Source organism: Venturia canescens, chromosome 10 (assembly GCF_019457755.1).
Source record: "Venturia canescens isolate UGA chromosome 10, ASM1945775v1, whole genome shotgun sequence".
Taxonomy (NCBI): domain Eukaryota; kingdom Metazoa; phylum Arthropoda; class Insecta; order Hymenoptera; family Ichneumonidae; genus Venturia; species Venturia canescens.
In genome coordinates this window covers 16,014,091-16,030,328 of record NC_057430.1, presented here as the reverse complement: position 1 = coordinate 16,030,328, position 16,238 = coordinate 16,014,091, and the positions used below count along the sequence as shown (strand labels likewise).

Below are 16,238 nucleotides of genomic sequence, written 5' to 3'. Positions count from 1 at the left end.
GTTCTCGAAATTTATTTGTACTGATGATTCACATAAACCGAAACAGAATTTTTTCAGTACAGAAAACATAAAATTGAAAAATCCCATCACATTCCATTCTATTTTTTTAGGGACCGATGCAGGAATAGCAGAGACCAGAATGAAAAGACAATAGTTCATATTTAGGATTTTAATAATCGATATTTTGAATCTCCAATAAAATATTAAGCTTTGAATGATAATATTAATTTACAATGTTCATCTATTCATTATTCTTAAGTATTAAACCAACTAAAATAACATTTTTTTTTAGAAATGTCGCAATCACGATTCCGCAAATTATTATAAAAATTTGCCAATTATTGCTGAAACCGCGATCGATCTTAATTTCCTTAAAGACCAATATCGACTTTTTTGTGATTGAAATCGTGAACGTGAGTTCAGTCACAAAAAACTTTGCCCGCATTTTTCAGACTGTTTGATTAATTCGAAAAAATATTTATCTCTCGTTCATCACATCGAATCATGCGAGAACGCCCACGCATTTCATGCAAAATAAAACGAACGGCATAACTTCTGCCTTCGACTTTTGTACGCCGAGCACTAAATTCAACGATCGTTCTTTTGGCTCTCTTACGACGTTATATATAGCATTAATCTGTACAAAATGTTTTCCTTTTTTCTCTTTCAAATCTTGCTCTTTCTCGCTACATAAGTTAAGTGTGATGTTAAGCTTTTTGAGCCATGAACGGTGTCAGTGCACCGATCTGGCCAAGACCCAATTGTATACGCTGCATATGAACCTCGACGCAATTTTGAAAAACTTGCTCGTTTTGCGGCGTCAGTCTCGATCTTATTTGCTCCATCGTTCCTTGCAATACTTTAAGTTCGTAGGCATTTCGATCAGAATCCGAGAGGCACTGTGAACATTCCAACAGAGGAAAATCAAATTTCGAATATTTTCAACAAAGCCATATCAATGTAAATGATAAAAAAAAAAAAAAGCGTTTCATTGGTAACTCATTTATAGACAATGAAAAAAATTATCAGGGCGAATTCGTTTCTTTACCTTGACTTGGAGCATGAGAGCCGTCAAATCTGTAACCAGCTGATTCATTTTCGACGGTCCCTTATCATTGATGATATTATTTCGAGAAACCATGTCACTGGCTTCTTGACGACATTTTTCTCGAAGATGCGAGGGGGCCAACATTGCGGCCATACTCGGCTCAGGTGCCATTTCTTGGCAGAGGTCTTGAATATCGTTGAGAAATTCTTGAAGAGCAACGTTCATTTTTTCGAGATCGACGACAACCCTGAAATTTGGAAAATACGGATTTTACAAAATTTTTACCACATCTTATTATTTGGGGACAATGTAGACAGAGAAAGGACAGTTTTTTAAGAAAAAAACTCACCCAGCGTATCGTCTCTCAAAATCGGGAGGCAAATATTCACCCAAAGACCGATGTTTCTCGGCCTCGGCGTTCATTTCCCGAAGTTTTTGTATTTTGATTTTCTTAGCAGCAAGAATCTTATTAACTTTGACCATAAATTCGAGGAGTTTGAGCGGGTATCCGTTCATGGTGCCACCGATGTGAGCTCTTTTCGGGGTGGGTATTGCAGCGTTTGAGATAAGAGGGTCGTTGTTGAGTCTGGGAGATCGAACTTTGAGGGCGTAAGGTTGTGCAGGAACGTAAGCAACGTGTCGAGGTCGAAAATGTAGAGCGAAGGAGGAGACGCTGATGGTTTCAGGGGGTTCGTTGGATAGAACTTCGTAATCAGGAACGCTGTGAGTTCCAAGACCAGCGCGTTCGAAGGTGATTCGATAAGTGTTGTTGCTAGTGTCGACTGCGTCGATGCTACCTGTGAAAAGCCCATCCTGAGGTTTTCTCAACCTGGCAGTGACTTTGGTGCCTATGACCAACTGCAGCGGGATTTCTGGTGGCAAATCTTTAAAGCTGCTCATATCGCCAGCTTTTCTTTGCTGCAGCATTCTTATTTTTTGTCTTTTCCGTTCTAATTCTCGTCTTTCCTCTTCAAAAAAGGACTGTGAACATCTCCGTGGTTTTCCCATCATCCTACGGATTTTACACCACTCAACTCGCGTTAGTTTTCTCGTTTGTAACTGGGGAAACGACTCTTTCAAACATATCATGAAATCATTGTCTCCTTCAAACAACGTTTTATCAATGTTGCTGTAGAACCACTCGTAACACACCCATTTGTGAGCCTTCGGCAGCTTTAAAAGATTACGCAGACGCATTCCTATCTTTTGACCTATTTTTCTATCTGGAGAACCTGGCTGTGTCACTGCTCCTGCTGCCTGCTGCTTATCCGCCTCTTTTTCTTGCTTTATTGGTGGTGTTGGGGTTGTTACCGCTGGTACACTTGATGCTGCGCTACTTTGCCTTTTTGGGGTCTCCGTAACGGGCTTCTGAACCTTTTTCGCCGGTGATGGCCTAGCTATCTTCTTCGGCGATGATTTTATCTCCATTAACGACGGATCCTTCTTTATTCTGGGAGAATGGGATCTGTTGTGAGTTTTAATTGTACAAAGGTTCAAGAGCCACTGCGGTACAGTGTTGTTAGTGACTAAAGCCTTAATCGATACTCTAGCGATAACTAGTTAACGATCCCAAGTTAGAGGTTTTTCAACATTTACATAAATCACTAAAAGAAATAGGCTCTGCAAATCTACTGGTGCTCAATCTTCTGTGACTTAAATCCCTCAAATTGTTGGATGAAAACAGTCATTTTTTAAAACTATTTTAATCTGATGTCACAAATGATGTTGGTGTTGTTCCATAACAGGCAAAAAACAGAAACTCATGACACGTCGATGTTTAAACATAATAAATGAAAATATATGAAATAAAAGAAACTGATGGAATCCCTTTGTAAAAAGTACTAACCTGTGATGAGGATGGTTGACCAGAATGTCATCGTAAAAAAGTTTATTCTTTTTTCTTATTCTCGCTGGCATTCCTCTCCGGTTAAGAACTTGAACCGGTTGCATCGGTGGATTGGGTTTAGGTGGAGGTTTCGTGCCAACTCTTTGAAGTCCAAGAGCGGCAGGTCCAAACTCCGGGGTAGGTTCGGAATCTTCGATATCCATATGGGAGGAATCCATAGAATTATTGGATAATTGGTGTTCCTCGATGTCCATGGAGTCGTCGTCGCAAAGTTCTTGTTTAATATCATCTATCGACGGGAACCCTCCATTTTTCATGGAGAGCAGAGTCTCAGCAGATTCGTCTGCGGATGACGAAAAACCGTAATGTTACAAACGGTGTTTGTTTTTGGAGGCAATTTTTATTAAGTGCCATTTTGGAGTAAAATTCAAAAATAAAACGAATGAACGGTGGTGAATTTTGAAAACAGACAGGGGTGGATTTTCAGCTACACTCTACTCGAATCGAGTGAATCTCAAGTCACATTTTCAGAATTCGAAAAAAGGGAAACAAAAATTGATGACAAACGAATAACGACGCTAGGCAAAAATTCGCTGGGACAGCGAAAAAAAAGAAAAACGGAAACAAACGTTCAATCCATTTGTCCATGTTCCGCGCCGATTTGTCCCGACGGTTATTTTCCATTTTCGCAGGTCGTACATTATTCGATCGAGTCTTTCGTATCGCACGGTCATACGTGTACAACTTTTTAACACTGTATTCCGACATAACCCAATATTTCAATCGGGAAAATGACCCGTGTAAACAGCACGGAAGAGAAGTGCATACAAACGCGTTCGAAAGAATTATTATTCCTCTGCCGCCCCCTGCACCCGCCTGCCCATGAGTTCGGAGGTTACCCGTAATTTGTTGGCAAAAGTTTATTTGTTAAATGTCTCGGTTAAGTTTCACGAAATTAAAATTGTACCGCTTGAATGAAGCGGGAATGAGAAGCGAAAACAAATTCATCCTCCGACATGTTCCCCGGCCGTGTCCCGCTTTAATCGTGCATTGGTCATTTTTTTGAAATTTTGAAACCCATCCACAACTATACGACGAGGGGGGCTCTCGCGAACTACGATACGGAACAAAAATACACACGATTTAACCGTGTTCCCTTTATTTTTATCTTTACCGGCTGCATTTTCGAACGGATTTAAACCACAATCCCCCTTGTTTTACCAATTAATTGTTTAAAGCAGTTTCCTACGAGTTTATTATAAACTACTTGAAAATGGTTGGTTTGTTAGATTGATAAATTTTCACTCACTTTCAATCTCGTCCGCCATGTTGATATTAACACTGATGCATTGTGGGTGCGCGCGTGCTTCTTACGAACGCCGCCAAACAACACGCGACGCGGGCGCGCAACTCGTGCGTATCCAAGTGGAGAGGGAAAAAATATTCTTCCACGTTCCAGCTCGTTATCAATTTCAAGCGCCAAAATTCAAATCTTTTTACACCAAATATGAGCTTTTCTCAATTTCGGCTCATTACTCACGGCGTTTTATACCCCATCTTCGTCATCGCCGTTAATGTATCTCCGGACATAAATAAATATTGCAGAGAACGAGACCGTTTGACTGCACCGTTGGAATTCGACGAATATATTCTCATCGATGCTGAAATCAATACGACCATCGTTCTCAACTGTCATTTTTGGTTAGATTTCTCGTTCTTTCATACGATTTATTGAATTTTTATTTTCTCGCCACCTTGGATCAATGCTGAGGGAAAATTTCGTCACAATTCACATTGTCATGTTTAAAAAGTTCTTCAATGTTTATTTTTTTTTCAATTTCATTTATTCCCAAGTCAAAATTTTTTTGTCCCAAAAATACTCTTTAGCAATTATTAAAACTGTCGAACTTTTTGAAAACTCTTTCGACACAAGCTGTGAAATATTTTGATGACGAAAACCCCGAGATCTCGTTTTTTTGAATTTTTTTGTTCCCAATTTCGTGCTTTTCGAGCGACAGTATTCCATGCAGTAACGAGAGAAACGAAATGGGTCCAAAAATCTGGTACCGTCAAGATAATCAGCGGATGAAAAAGCCCTACGAGTTAGATCTCGGAATGGACAACAACATATCGATGAATCGAGTTCACACGACTCCCGGCTTCTCTCTCGTTATCAAAAACTTCGATGATTCCGACACTGGAATTTATCGCTGTCACGGTCCGAATGGCGAGGAAGAGGAAAATAAATACAACTACAGGCTCGAGGCCGTCCACAAGCCAAACGAAGACGTTGAAGTTTCCAGAGGAAACATCACGGATTGGGAAAAATACCGAGAAGTTTATCTTCAGCCTGTGACGGATAGATTCGCAGTAAACACAAAGTGGCTTTTTCCAAATTTTCATTACAAAAATATCGAACAATGAATTTTAGGGTAATATCGTTCGACTCTTTATTGCCCTACGCAGGTATCGAGGATTAACGAGTTCGTGGAAATTCGTGAGGCAGGTGTAGTCTTGGAATTGGTCTCAGTATGGACTCCCTGGGGCCCCTGCGAACGTTGTGTAAACAAAAAGGGCATTAAAAGTAGCAGGGGTCAATGCCGAGTAAAGCGACGTTTCACTATTCGAGTAAAATTCTTTCATATTTGCTTATTGAAAAAACAAATTAAGCTACGATATCACAGGGGGGGGGGGGGGGGAATGCATCATACAAAAATGAAAAGGTCAAAAGAACCGTTTTGTGGGAGTTAACCTATAAAACTTTTGAATTTGGGTTTGCAATTAATTTCAAGAGTCTTTTTTTAACTTTTGAAAACGTCAATTAGCTGAGCACTTTTGTTCATCGAGAAATGATTTTCGTAGACATTGGCAGAAACTAAAAACCTCAAACTCGTGGATGTTTTCTTGAAAACTCCTACGATGGCATGCAGGTAAAATGTCGTTCGATAAAAGGTTAATGATATTCGTGAAAATTTTTTCGATCCGGAGTCTCATTCGAAGGTCGGAATTTTTGGCCGTCCAATTCCCCCTCGTGAGTAAAGCGACGAGAGATTTGCCGGAGTTTATACTCGAGGAAAAATGCAAAGACTGTGTCCGCGTCAAAGTTACGAAGAGGAACGATTTCAAGTACAAAAAACGTTACACATTGGCGCAGGGAGCACACCTAACCATAGTCTGTCCTGAGTAAGAAACCGCTCGTTTCACGTTCCGGCCGTTCCGGTGATTCAACGATTTAGCAAAATGCACGTTACGAATTGTCCGTTGATATTTATTACAAATTCTCAAGCGCGACGCACGAGACTATGGTTGTTTGGCGCAAGGATTCTCTCGTATTGAAAAAAGGAATGGGACGATCTTTTCGAAGGAAAGACGCCGAGCCGAGAGTTCTCGTCGATACTTTCTCGACTCTTTATTTAATCGATGTTTCGATCGACGAGGAAGGGAATTACACTTGTTACGCTGATAACGTCAAAATGTTGCAGGTCCAAATTCGTGTTTTCTCGAAATCACGGCTATTGACACAGGGTAAAAAAACCGTTTAGTTTGTCTAATGATTCAACGAGAATATTGACCTGACAAATATATTTTTGGGTCTGGGAAACCTGCTGTAGGAAATTCCGACTATTTACACGCGATTTATTAAAAATGCTGAAAATGATTCTTCCGCGAGTCCGTTGACATTTGAGGTTAAGTTTTGACAGACAGAAAAACATAAATGGATATCAGCTCGAGTCAGTGTTTTTCCAATCATTCGATAAGAAAAAAAATTTAAATTGTGAAAAATCGTCAATTTTCCTAATTTGCACTTTTCGCAAGTCATTCGAAACAAAAATGTTGAACGACGAACACTAGCCTAACTGAGTTTATCTGGGAAATTAAAAGTCTTCAAAAAATGTGGAACGCTTCACGATTTTGCGTGTCATCCTTGCGCAGGGGCCATGCTAATCTTCTCTGTATCGTTCCAATTTTAGTATATGTACTGCCGAAGCAAGTACGGAAACTGTTCCTAGCTCGAGTCTTATATACAAACTGATACCCAAACCTACCGTTTACGAGAAAAATCATGATGGTTTTGGCCACCTAGCAGCGCCTCTGTGAACTAGTGAGCGCGAGGCCGAGTGACGTCACGCTCAGGCGCGCTCTTATGAAGACAGACCGATAGCGGATGCGCTCAACACTAACATTGAAGCTCAAGTTTATGCTTGTTATTCTCATTTTTTTCTAGCGTTTCTCCGGCACGTGGGCTATTTGGGATTCATATTTTTACTGACATCGTTTTGCTACTGCGGCGGCCTAATCATCGTGTGCAGAGAAAAGGACAAGTTCAAAATAAAAAATATCGAAGATGTCGAAAACGATTGAGAACAAGAAATTCCGTTTTACGTCATTTGCCACCTCGATTTTCGTTTTTTTTTTCTTTCTTTTATCAATTGCTTTAATAAGTTACGATAATAAAAGTTGATAAAATTAACAAAATTGTAAATAGACAATGCAAAATGTTGCTTATGAAATAAAAATGAATAATAATTACTATCATCAAAAATATAAAAAAAATTTATTTACCCCCTTTTTTTCCTACTACAAAAACTGCTCGTCACCGCGATGAGCTCGAAAAGTAAACAAAAAGCCAGTAAATTTCGATTGTTGTTTTCGTCCGGCGGGATATGTCCTTCGGATGACCGCATAAAAAACAGTGCTCAAGTGTTGGAGGGTCGATGCTGAGATATTCAGCAACGTTCGATATCCATTTGTTGACGACTTCGGTGTGCGAGGGACTGATTCGAGACGGCGGACGCAAAGTGAAAGGACTCACGACGGTTCTTCGTATCTGGCAGGCAGAGGTTTCAGTACGCGCGTTTCAATATGGCCGTTCGACGTGTAGTCACCTAAAGACTCGTGTGTTCTTTCTCGAGGGAAATAATATTACGAAAATATTTTCTAGTCGGTTTTTCACCATGAATTCGAAAAAAATCGCGCGTGTTTTGACACTTTTTATCTTCGTCTATCAAACAAACGGTGAGTTTATATTCTTTTTGTTCGGAGAGTCTTCGCGTGTTTATGTGTACGTGTTTACGCCTGTGCATTCATCTCCATCGGGCATTCGTACGTGTGAGACTTTCACCGCATTCCAAAGTGACAACCCGTTGGAGGAGAGCATACATTCGCGAAGATCCCATGAAATAATCTTAATAATCCAATCTTGAGTAATACTGTAAATTATAAATATGCTCGAAATAAATAATTAGCCTCACTAATTTCGATATCGCGAGAGACTGAACCATGCACAGGCGCCAGCAGTGATTTCGTGTTTACATTCACCTCGCTCCTGCGCTCGCTCCTAGTGTCGTTCTTGTACTTTGGCAATTATGCAGCGTGAATCATTACCGGTCTCTGTTTTCTACACACTTCTGCCATTAGCATATCGCTCAATTCTCACGGTTTCAATATCCATCGTAATCGAGAACTCGCTCGCGAGACAGCTGACAAATCTCATCCACAATTTATCTTCGCGATGCAAAATATATTCGTAAATATATTGTGAGAAAATTACTTCGTGCGAGAGCGTATCGAGACTCGAATATATTGAGAAATTCATTTTTTTCCATACGCACTTTTGCGCACGAATTATTTTTCTTTTATTTATATCACCGAGACTTCGGTACTTTTTTGGTCATTCGCTTTGGTTCGCATCGAATCGTGAAAAATTCATGGCAACGAATCGATCGGATGTTTATCTGATAAAATTCAAATTTCAATAAATTTCTTGATCCGCGAAAACGATGAATTCTACGAAATTCATGAAACATTACTTCCGACGAAAAATCATCCTTTCTCCGTTAAAAACGTGATTGTAAACGCTAATGAAGGTTATGACGGCAAGAATAATAAATCATTCGAACTTCGATAAGGTCTGATTCGGAGATGCATCCAATGCAGATCGCGAGGAGATCTGGGCTCGTGCAAGGATCCTTTTACCATGAATTCCACACAGATCGAGACTGAGCACGGCGTGGAGACGGTTCCTTGCGCGTCTGGATGGTGTGGAAAAGTCATTGAGAATCCTAGTCTCAACAATGGTAAGTTTCATCACGCATTGAAGAATCTTTGCATATTCAGGGAGAGCCAAGGACGTCGAGATAAAGTCGGGAGCGGTGTAGCGCGTGATCGTCGACTTCGATTTTAATATTTCTTCAAGCATTCCGGAATGAATTTTCATTTTCCATTTATTTCGTCATGAATTATCGGAAGTTTTTTTTCGACTAAACAGACCGAAGGTGTGGGAATGTTTAATGGAGGAAAAAGGGTTTTTAGTGAACGGAAAATATCGAAGGAAAAATTCGATCGAATTGAATCTTTCGAGCGATTTTTGACAGTCCATTTTTTCTTGTCCCCAGAATACGGTACCGCGACGCAAAGAATGTGCTTCCAGCGTGGACCAGACGACGGTGAAGAGCGATGCGCGTACACGACGAAAGACAACAAAAAAGTTTACATGTGCCTGTGCCTCGGCGATTTGTGCAACGGCGCAAACCCTTCGAGAAAATCTTCGAGTTTCTTGATACCCGCGGCTCTCTGTTTCATCCTCATACGTTGGTGGCTCTGAACAGTGCTTTTTGTTTTATTTTTCTCAACGGATTATACAAACGTATTTATATTTATAGACGAGAATTTTGCTCGCATAAACGCTCTCTGTGCCTGGAAACGAGCCTCGATCCAAGGCCGCCAATTTATAACCACAAATCGACAAATTCACTCGCTCAAATCGATTCGTAGTTGCCGCAACATTGACACTTCGATCTCCAATGAAAAATTCAATTTTTCCATGAAAATTCAAGCTTCCAGCAGACTCGTCGATCGATCAATGAAATCGTGGTGAAAACTATCTCCATTTTATTTCACAATTCACCATCACTCCCGCCCTTTTTACCTTGGATTACGAAGTTTACGAATATTGCTCGAGAAATGAACAATTTTGCGCGCAACACTGACAAACCTTGCTGTAAATATAGTGCTAAGACTCCGAAATGAAAATTGTACAAAATTCCACATACAAGTAGGCCTGGCTCGAAGCCTCTTCGTTTTTTATTCAGTTAAACTTGTTTTTACAAAATACGAACGCTTGAAATGCAAAAATACCCGTTCAACGAGGTATTTGGCACGATTGTCATAAAAAATAAACCCACTGGGATAAATCGCTTGCATTTTCTTTAGTGCTCGCACCGACGTAGGCGTTAGAACATTGTTTTTCTGTAGAAAGGGGAGACCGGTCGGAGGCTCCCCAGTATATTGCCGCCCAGGCCATTTCTCCTTCGTTCTTCTTGATTTCTCAAGACTGCTCGCACGTGGGGAAAATCGTCGTAAAACAATTCGCCGCGTCCGTAAAGGAAGTTTATCGCTCTCATCGCTGCGGCTCCTCTGAGCAACAGGGGATCTGGAATTTCTGCGCGTTTCGTCAAACGTCAGTGTTCCTCAATGTTTTTCAACGTCGATTAACATTCTTCGTGACAAAAATGATATATTTCCTAACTCTTTCGGTAAAAATGTTCGTTCAGCAACGTCTAGAAGAAGAATTATCATTTTGCTCCTTTTTTTTAGCATCGAGCTCAGAGTCCCGTTGTAAAATCGTGAGATTGCGCCGGTTCTTGAAAAAAATTGTCCTTCCGCACTATGCTTTGTAATCGTGCGATGTTTTCCGAAAAATTTTATCGACTCGGGGGCTTCTTCGAGGAAAACTGTCGCGGTTTGGTAAAGTCATGATTCCGCTGCAGTTTTTTCCCTTCGGAAACGTTTTTTTGAGAAAAACTCGAGCAAGTTATTAAAACTCGTGAGTTTTTAAAAGAAAATTCATTCTCCTTGACGTTTTTGTAGAAAAACTGTCACTTGGCAGTCCTAAGTAGTATCGAGGGACAAAAAAACTGTGTTTTGTTACCGAGTCCGTTGGAAAAGTCCGGCGTGACGTGTCGGGCGTGGGAGTCCCCGGAGCTGAATCCTAAATCGTTGACGTCGATCGGTCCGACGAAGAGTCCGAGCGGCCAGAGTGCCTCGGCGTTTTTCGTCGTTACAACTCTGCCGATTTTCTGCCCTGGAAAATGCCGGAAAGGAATTAGTTTCGCGCATGAAAAAAAGCGAGGAACGGCTCAATTGGTTTTCCGTTTTGCGCACCGAACTGTCTCGGAATCCGTCGTCCGATGGAGAGATAAGATTGCTGCGAGATGGTGGCGCCTCCTGGAGAAAAAAAATCGTTCTGAGCGCGAGGAAACTTCGCACAAAAGGGGCCTTCGTGAGGCTTCTAAGCTTTTTTATTTACCATCCGTCGTGAGTCCGTGCTCGTAAACGTGCGGCGGGGAGACGAATTTGACGTGCACACTTGCCAGCGGCGCTGCTGTCGTTGCCGTCACCGATAAAAGCAGCCCGACGAATGTGAGCTGTGAAAAAACGACGAAACCGTCAACGCCTCGTGGAAAAAAAGTTTTTTTACTTCTCAGCTTCTTCCGGGGCGTTCGGTTAATTTCAGCTCCGCAAATTCCACTTCCGATTCGAAGAACCGAAGAAACCAGAGCTCGATTCATCCTCCTTCGCAAAATTATCGTTTTAGCATTGCGAACGGTGGCACACGACGAAATTGCGAGGGCGAACCAATCCGCGCAAGCTCAACATTGTCTCGCTTTTGTTTAAATACCACGAACGAGTCGCGTGCACGGCCCGAGGCGAAATTTTGCTGAAAAACCTTTTCAGCATCGTTACGAATTTAAATTCGTCCTTGCTCTGCTTCGAAGGAACAGTTTTATGGGACAGTTTACGTTGCGCGCTCGTTAGGATACGTCAGTATCGGAATAGAAACGAATCGTGTGCTGGGCACGACGAAAAAAGTATTCGTTGTCCAGTAATTATTCGCGGAGCAAAGATTTTCTGAGAATTTCAAGAAGTTTTAAATTTTCGTTCCATCTTTAAACTCTTTCGACCGAGAACTCCGAATTCGTGTTTCTTTATTTTTTAATTTCGGCTTTAAATTCATGTGAATTTTCATTCGAGCACTGCGCAATTTCGCGCATCCGCGATTATCTTCCGCCACGACAATTCGTTGCAATCTTCAACGCAGCGAATCTGAGTGACGAGCGGCGAGAGGACGAAAAGATGTTCGAAAGCATCAATCGCCGCGTTGGCCCCAAAAACAGAGAGAAAGCGCGGGATCCTAGTCGCCCGATAAGAATCGAAGGATTTACGATCCGCTCTGCGCGCGCTGCACCGCGGGGATGGAACTTCGCGGCACAAATTGTCTCGCTAAAGAACTTTCGTACGTTCCCGTTCCTGCTCGAAGCAAAAAGAAAGCAAAGATTCGCTCATCGTGGCGAAGCTCCCCGAGTCCAAAATCCTCGGAAACATTGAAAATCGAGGAGCCACGAAAAGTTATGAAAAACTTGAAGAAATCGTGATGAAAAATTCTTCGAAAAGCATGAAATTACGAAAAAAGCATCGTCAACGTTTTACCACGAAGATAATCAAACACAGAATTATACGATACTGTAAATAATTAAATAATATATTTAATGACAACCTATTCAATGTTGCAAATCATCATTTTAATAATATTTTTTTACAGTACTGGAAACGGAAATTGTAGCCATATTAAAATATTTTGTTGTTTTAATCAAAAACCTGAAACGAAACTTTGTTCAAATGACAAAACAATTTGTTACGTCCATAAAATATTTTAATATTTCAAAAATTTTTTTAATATTTATAGTTTAATATATTTTTAATAAAATAAATAATTTTCTTTCAGATATCAACAGTAATAATTAAAGCGGGCGCGTAGCGCCCGCGTTGTTGCTAGTAAAAGAAAAAAGGACTTTCAATCCGACTAAAACCGCCAGACTTTTTGCCCACCACATTTTGAGTGCTCGTCGGGAAACAATAAATTTCTCTGCCTCTTAACATTGAGCTTCACATTCCTCGGGAGTCGTCGAGCGCTCGTTAAACCAGTAGCAACGAGCCTCGTGATTCAGGAGACAAAGTTTTCCAAGTGTGGCAATGTGACAGCCGAGCCGTGCATGTGACCGCATCCTGCATCACTCCTTCTACTCTCCGCCTTCCTTTCATTGCAATAACATTGATCTGTATATGGAGACACACGTGCGAGCTCTCTATGAGATTACGTGGGCCATTCGAGCCTCGCAGGTAACCCGATAGAGCAGCGTCGGAGCGACTCCGCACGACGTGGAGAAAGGGACAACAACCCCGCACTTCGAGACCGCAGTGTTGAAACGCTTCCGCGTGTTGAGGGGTCTAGCCTGATCGGAGGGCCAAAAAATACTGTTTTCACGAATTTTTTGGACGAGTATAAATCGTAAATGAGGATATAAAAAGTGTTGGGCTGGAGAAGTACGCTCTCGAAATGCACAACGACATTTTTCAATATTCGTTTTACTCGGTTCTCCGACGGGAAAGGGGCGTAAGATTTTTCCAAAAATCACAAAGTGGCAGACATTTTTACAAAAGCTACGAAAAAGCACGGTTTTTCATGGCTTTTTGAACAAAAAAAATAGTTCCGCCAAGGATCGGCTTAATTTCGGAGATTTTATCAACGAGCCGTCCAAAAACGTAATTTTTAGCTGATGCTCATTAAATTTTAGTGCGATACTTTGAAATATGCGTATACTTTCGAAAAATGCAACGAAAAAGTGGAATTTTGATAATTCTCAGTCAATCGATCACAATTGGAGTGAGAAATTTCGCGGAATGTTTGAAATTCTGAGGAGCCTTTCGGAGCGTCTAAAGGAAAACGTTTGAGGCGAAAAAATATGTTTTTCTCCACTCTCTCGTGGTCACTCGAGAGACAAAAACGTTCGGAGCGATCCTCAGCGATATTTTCGCGAGTTCGAGGGTCGAACGGGTGCGCACTGAATTCCACGATGTTGCACAATCGAAAGTGAGTGAGAAAGTGGAAACGAGCTTAAAGGCGTTTTCAATAAGGAGAGGAAGAGTCGCCAGTTCGAGGACGAGTCGCGACAGTCAAATTTGACATCGTCGCAGCTCAACTTTTGCCTCGATCCTCGAAAACCTTTTTCCACCTCCAAAACCCCTTAAATCCCCACGTTTTTGTCCTTCTAAGGAGATCAGCAAAGTTCCAACAAAACTCAAACTCTTCGAGCCAAAATTATGAAAGAATGCAAGAAATTTCCTGCCCTCGAAACTGCTCGATGAAAATCGAGGGCGACCGAAAAGCGACGACGAATTTCGCTACTGCAACTTTGGCTATTTACTCCGGACGAGCGAAAGCGTTCGCCTGGTTCCGGCTCAGGCCAACGCACACTGTAAAAAATAGGATCGAAGAGAGGCGGAGAAAATAAAAGTTCTGCGCCTCCCGCCTGTTCAGTAAATGCTATAAATTAAGTCTGTACACCGAGTTCTTGATTACACAGGGGATCAACGTCTCTCAGAATAATTGACATTCTTTAAAAACTGTGAAACTTGACTCGTCCCGATAATACCCGTTATTTCGCGTTCTTCGTTGCTGCTAACGCGCATTTCGAGTTGCACAATAATGCGCGCGGCTGAGGTGAGCTCACGCGTGTGCCAATTGTTCTCGTAACATTTCGACGTACCGAGGCCCTCTCGAGGAATGTGAAAAAGCCCCGAAAAATGTAGCTACTCGCGAGTCCGTGGCGTCCCGGAAATGGCAATCTCCCGAAAAATCCGTTTTTGTGAGAAAATCACTTTGAGGAAAAAAATGGAAAAAATGGGCTTCGAATTACTTTAGATTCGATTTTCATCGCTTCGACGCTGAGCCCGGTCGCGCGCGGGAAGCCGTCGATCCGTTTTCTGCGGTTGAAACGAACAGGGCGCGCGAGGGAGCGCGAGAAAAAGTTGGCCAGGAAATTCGACGCTTTTGCATCGATTCCCAAGCGCAACGGCAGCGAAGCGTTTCGTAATTCGAGCTCGGGAAAGTCGTCTAAAAGGTGGTTGAATCGATGATTTTTAATGGAAAACTCACCATCTTCGTGTCGGTATGAAAAAAGCTCGAATGGACGATGAGAAGAGCTCGGAATCCTCGCGTCGAAACACTTTCGACGTTCCTCGTAAAACCGACAGGAAAAGCCGACTCGAAGATACGTTTTTCGGGGATGAGAACCGAGGGAAATCGCGATAGAGAATTCGGCGGGACGATAAGCTGGCGCGAACGGCGGACCGTTAATACGAAACTGATCCAGTTTAGGCCGCGTTGGGTGAATGTCGCGACGAATAGTCGGCCGACCAGCCAGCATCCCCCTTCCTCGTGCGGCGTACCCCACTTGCATAAAGAGAGAACTGAGATGTTGGAAGGAGCGAGAGGAAGAGCGCGAGAGAGGAGAACAAACGCAGCGGGGAAGAGTGGGTGGAAGGATCGTAGGTGATTCGCGAGGACGCGAAGAAAAAGGCCGGTGCGAAAGTTCCATTTGCGAGGAGGATTGACGGACCGAGGTGAAAAAGTATGAGCGAAGGTCTCGGTGCTAAAAAACGCTCCATTTCCGGGGACCGCGGAGGGTTTTTTGGTGCGGGAGTCCGAGTGAAAAAGCGGCTCGTTTGGTCGATGACGTGTCCGCGACGCAAGGCCCCCGATCCTCTCGAATTCAGCTTCGCACCGACCTCCTCAAAGCGATCTAATAATGCTCCGGAGAGAAAACACTCGCGCTCGGAACGAGAGCTCACTCGCATGCGTTTGCGAGTCGAATCGCTCGCGATAATAAGGCCGACGGCGAGTCACTCGCGCGGCTCAATCCCCTCGCACTTACGACCCTTTTCCTCCCACCTGCGAGGCATCCACTCGCATATTCACTGCTCCGAGGTTTTCACCAGATATGTAGAATCCTGTCGATTATCCTTTCACCTCCATTACCACCGATCGACGATAAATTATCACGTTCACCGTTCGCCAAATGCGCCGATTTACCTTAACGAAGGTCTCGGGCCACGTGCGATGAAGAAACCCGTCGAATTCTATCCTTCTCGTAGTTTTCTCATTTTTCACGAGCCTCCAACATTCTTGAAAATGCATTTCGGCTTCGAACGAATCACAGTTTCGCTTCTCGTCCTTTGCAGCAAGAGCCGAGGCCTCAAAACGGTCAATCGTGACCAGAAAACTTCGATCCAACGAGCCATAAACGATAAAAAATCAATTAAAAAAATAAATCGATAAAAAATGACACGAAAGGCAGCGAAATTCTTCCTCTTCGTTTGTTGGATTTATCATTATTGCTTCTCCCCGCCCGTTCGGACACTCGCGAGCCGCGGCCTCTCCCAGAGCCCCCGCAGAAAATATTATATCACGACTCTGCATAATGTGTATTAACGGTGAAACATAAT

At 42.4% G+C, this 16,238-nt stretch overlaps 4 protein-coding genes and 1 non-coding gene across 8 annotated transcripts; 2 read left to right on the top strand and 3 right to left on the bottom strand.

Moving 5' to 3' along the window:
* Nucleotides 1-154: 154 nt before the first annotated feature.
* mip130 (Myb-interacting protein 130) lies at nucleotides 155-4,358 on the bottom strand. Of its 4 annotated transcripts, none has more exons than XM_043431314.1 (5): nucleotides 4,204-4,358; nucleotides 2,895-3,237; nucleotides 1,398-2,513; nucleotides 1,049-1,295; nucleotides 155-899 (listed from the first exon to the last, which is right to left on the bottom strand). In XM_043431314.1, the coding sequence occupies exons 1-5, from the start codon at nucleotides 4,220-4,222 to the stop codon at nucleotides 708-710; spliced, it is 1,917 nt and encodes a 638-aa protein (XP_043287249.1). In that variant the 5' UTR covers nucleotides 4,223-4,358; the 3' UTR covers nucleotides 155-707. The 4 variants fall into 4 exon arrangements, with proteins under 4 accessions (XP_043287249.1, XP_043287250.1, XP_043287247.1 ...); XM_043431315.1 differs by having other exon boundaries at nucleotides 1,398-2,498; XM_043431312.1 differs by lacking the exon at nucleotides 4,204-4,358 and adding an exon at nucleotides 3,524-3,967.
* Nucleotides 4,359-4,994: 636 nt separating this feature from the next.
* LOC122416804 (uncharacterized) lies at nucleotides 4,995-7,368 on the top strand. Its single transcript, XM_043429848.1, has 5 exons — nucleotides 4,995-5,264; nucleotides 5,361-5,617; nucleotides 5,895-6,077; nucleotides 6,181-6,419; nucleotides 7,120-7,368. Exons 1-5 carry the CDS (start codon nucleotides 5,010-5,012, stop codon nucleotides 7,254-7,256), a joined length of 1,071 nt encoding a protein of 356 aa, XP_043285783.1. The 5' UTR covers nucleotides 4,995-5,009; the 3' UTR covers nucleotides 7,257-7,368.
* LOC122417677 (U6 spliceosomal RNA) lies at nucleotides 6,783-6,889 on the bottom strand. The gene has a single exon (XR_006262330.1). It is a non-coding gene; the product is annotated as a U6 spliceosomal RNA (small nuclear RNA).
* A 220-nt stretch (nucleotides 7,369-7,588) lies between the features above and the next one.
* Nucleotides 7,589-10,087, top strand: rtv (QVR superfamily protein rtv). The gene is made up of 3 exons (XM_043431322.1): nucleotides 7,589-7,910; nucleotides 8,804-8,971; nucleotides 9,290-10,087. Exons 1-3 carry the CDS (start codon nucleotides 7,610-7,612, stop codon nucleotides 9,496-9,498), a joined length of 678 nt encoding a protein of 225 aa, XP_043287257.1. The 5' UTR covers nucleotides 7,589-7,609; the 3' UTR covers nucleotides 9,499-10,087.
* On the bottom strand, nucleotides 9,944-15,116 carry LOC122417636 (uncharacterized). The gene is made up of 5 exons (XM_043431324.1): nucleotides 14,890-15,116; nucleotides 11,203-11,320; nucleotides 11,058-11,120; nucleotides 10,825-10,977; nucleotides 9,944-10,335 (listed from the first exon to the last, which is right to left on the bottom strand). Exons 1-5 carry the CDS (start codon nucleotides 14,890-14,892, stop codon nucleotides 10,127-10,129), a joined length of 546 nt encoding a protein of 181 aa, XP_043287259.1. The 5' UTR covers nucleotides 14,893-15,116; the 3' UTR covers nucleotides 9,944-10,126.
* Between the last annotated feature and the right edge of the window lie 1,122 nt (nucleotides 15,117-16,238).

Bases quoted from the DNA above. Each gene is read 5' to 3' on its own strand.
- mip130 (XM_043431312.1), bottom strand. From the start codon at position 3,662: ATGTCGGAATACAGTGTTAAAAAGTTGTACACGTATGACCGTGCGATA. The intron at 2,514-2,894 runs GTTAGTACTTTT...AACTCACAACAG, and splicing joins GTCAACCATCCTCATCACAG to ATCCCATTCTCCCAGAATAA. The intron at 1,296-1,397 runs GTGAGTTTTTTT...TCCAAATTTCAG, and splicing joins TTTGAGAGACGATACGCTGG to GGTTGTCGTCGATCTCGAAA.
- LOC122416804 (XM_043429848.1), top strand. From the start codon at position 5,010: ATGGACAACAACATATCGATGAATCGAGTTCACACGACTCCCGGCTTC. The intron at 6,078-6,180 runs GTAAGAAACCGC...CAAATTCTCAAG, and splicing joins CTAACCATAGTCTGTCCTGA to CGCGACGCACGAGACTATGG. The intron at 6,420-7,119 runs GTAAAAAAACCG...ATTTTTTTCTAG, and splicing joins ATCACGGCTATTGACACAGG to CGTTTCTCCGGCACGTGGGC.
- rtv (XM_043431322.1), top strand. From the start codon at position 7,610: ATGCTGAGATATTCAGCAACGTTCGATATCCATTTGTTGACGACTTCG. The intron at 7,911-8,803 runs GTGAGTTTATAT...AACTTCGATAAG, and splicing joins CTTCGTCTATCAAACAAACG to GTCTGATTCGGAGATGCATC. The intron at 8,972-9,289 runs GTAAGTTTCATC...TCTTGTCCCCAG, and splicing joins GAATCCTAGTCTCAACAATG to AATACGGTACCGCGACGCAA.
- LOC122417636 (XM_043431324.1), bottom strand. The intron at 10,978-11,057 runs GTGCGCAAAACG...GGCATTTTCCAG, and splicing joins ACGGATTCCGAGACAGTTCG to GGCAGAAAATCGGCAGAGTT. The intron at 10,336-10,824 runs GTAACAAAACAC...CGAAACGCGCAG, and splicing joins GGACTTTTCCAACGGACTCG to AAATTCCAGATCCCCTGTTG.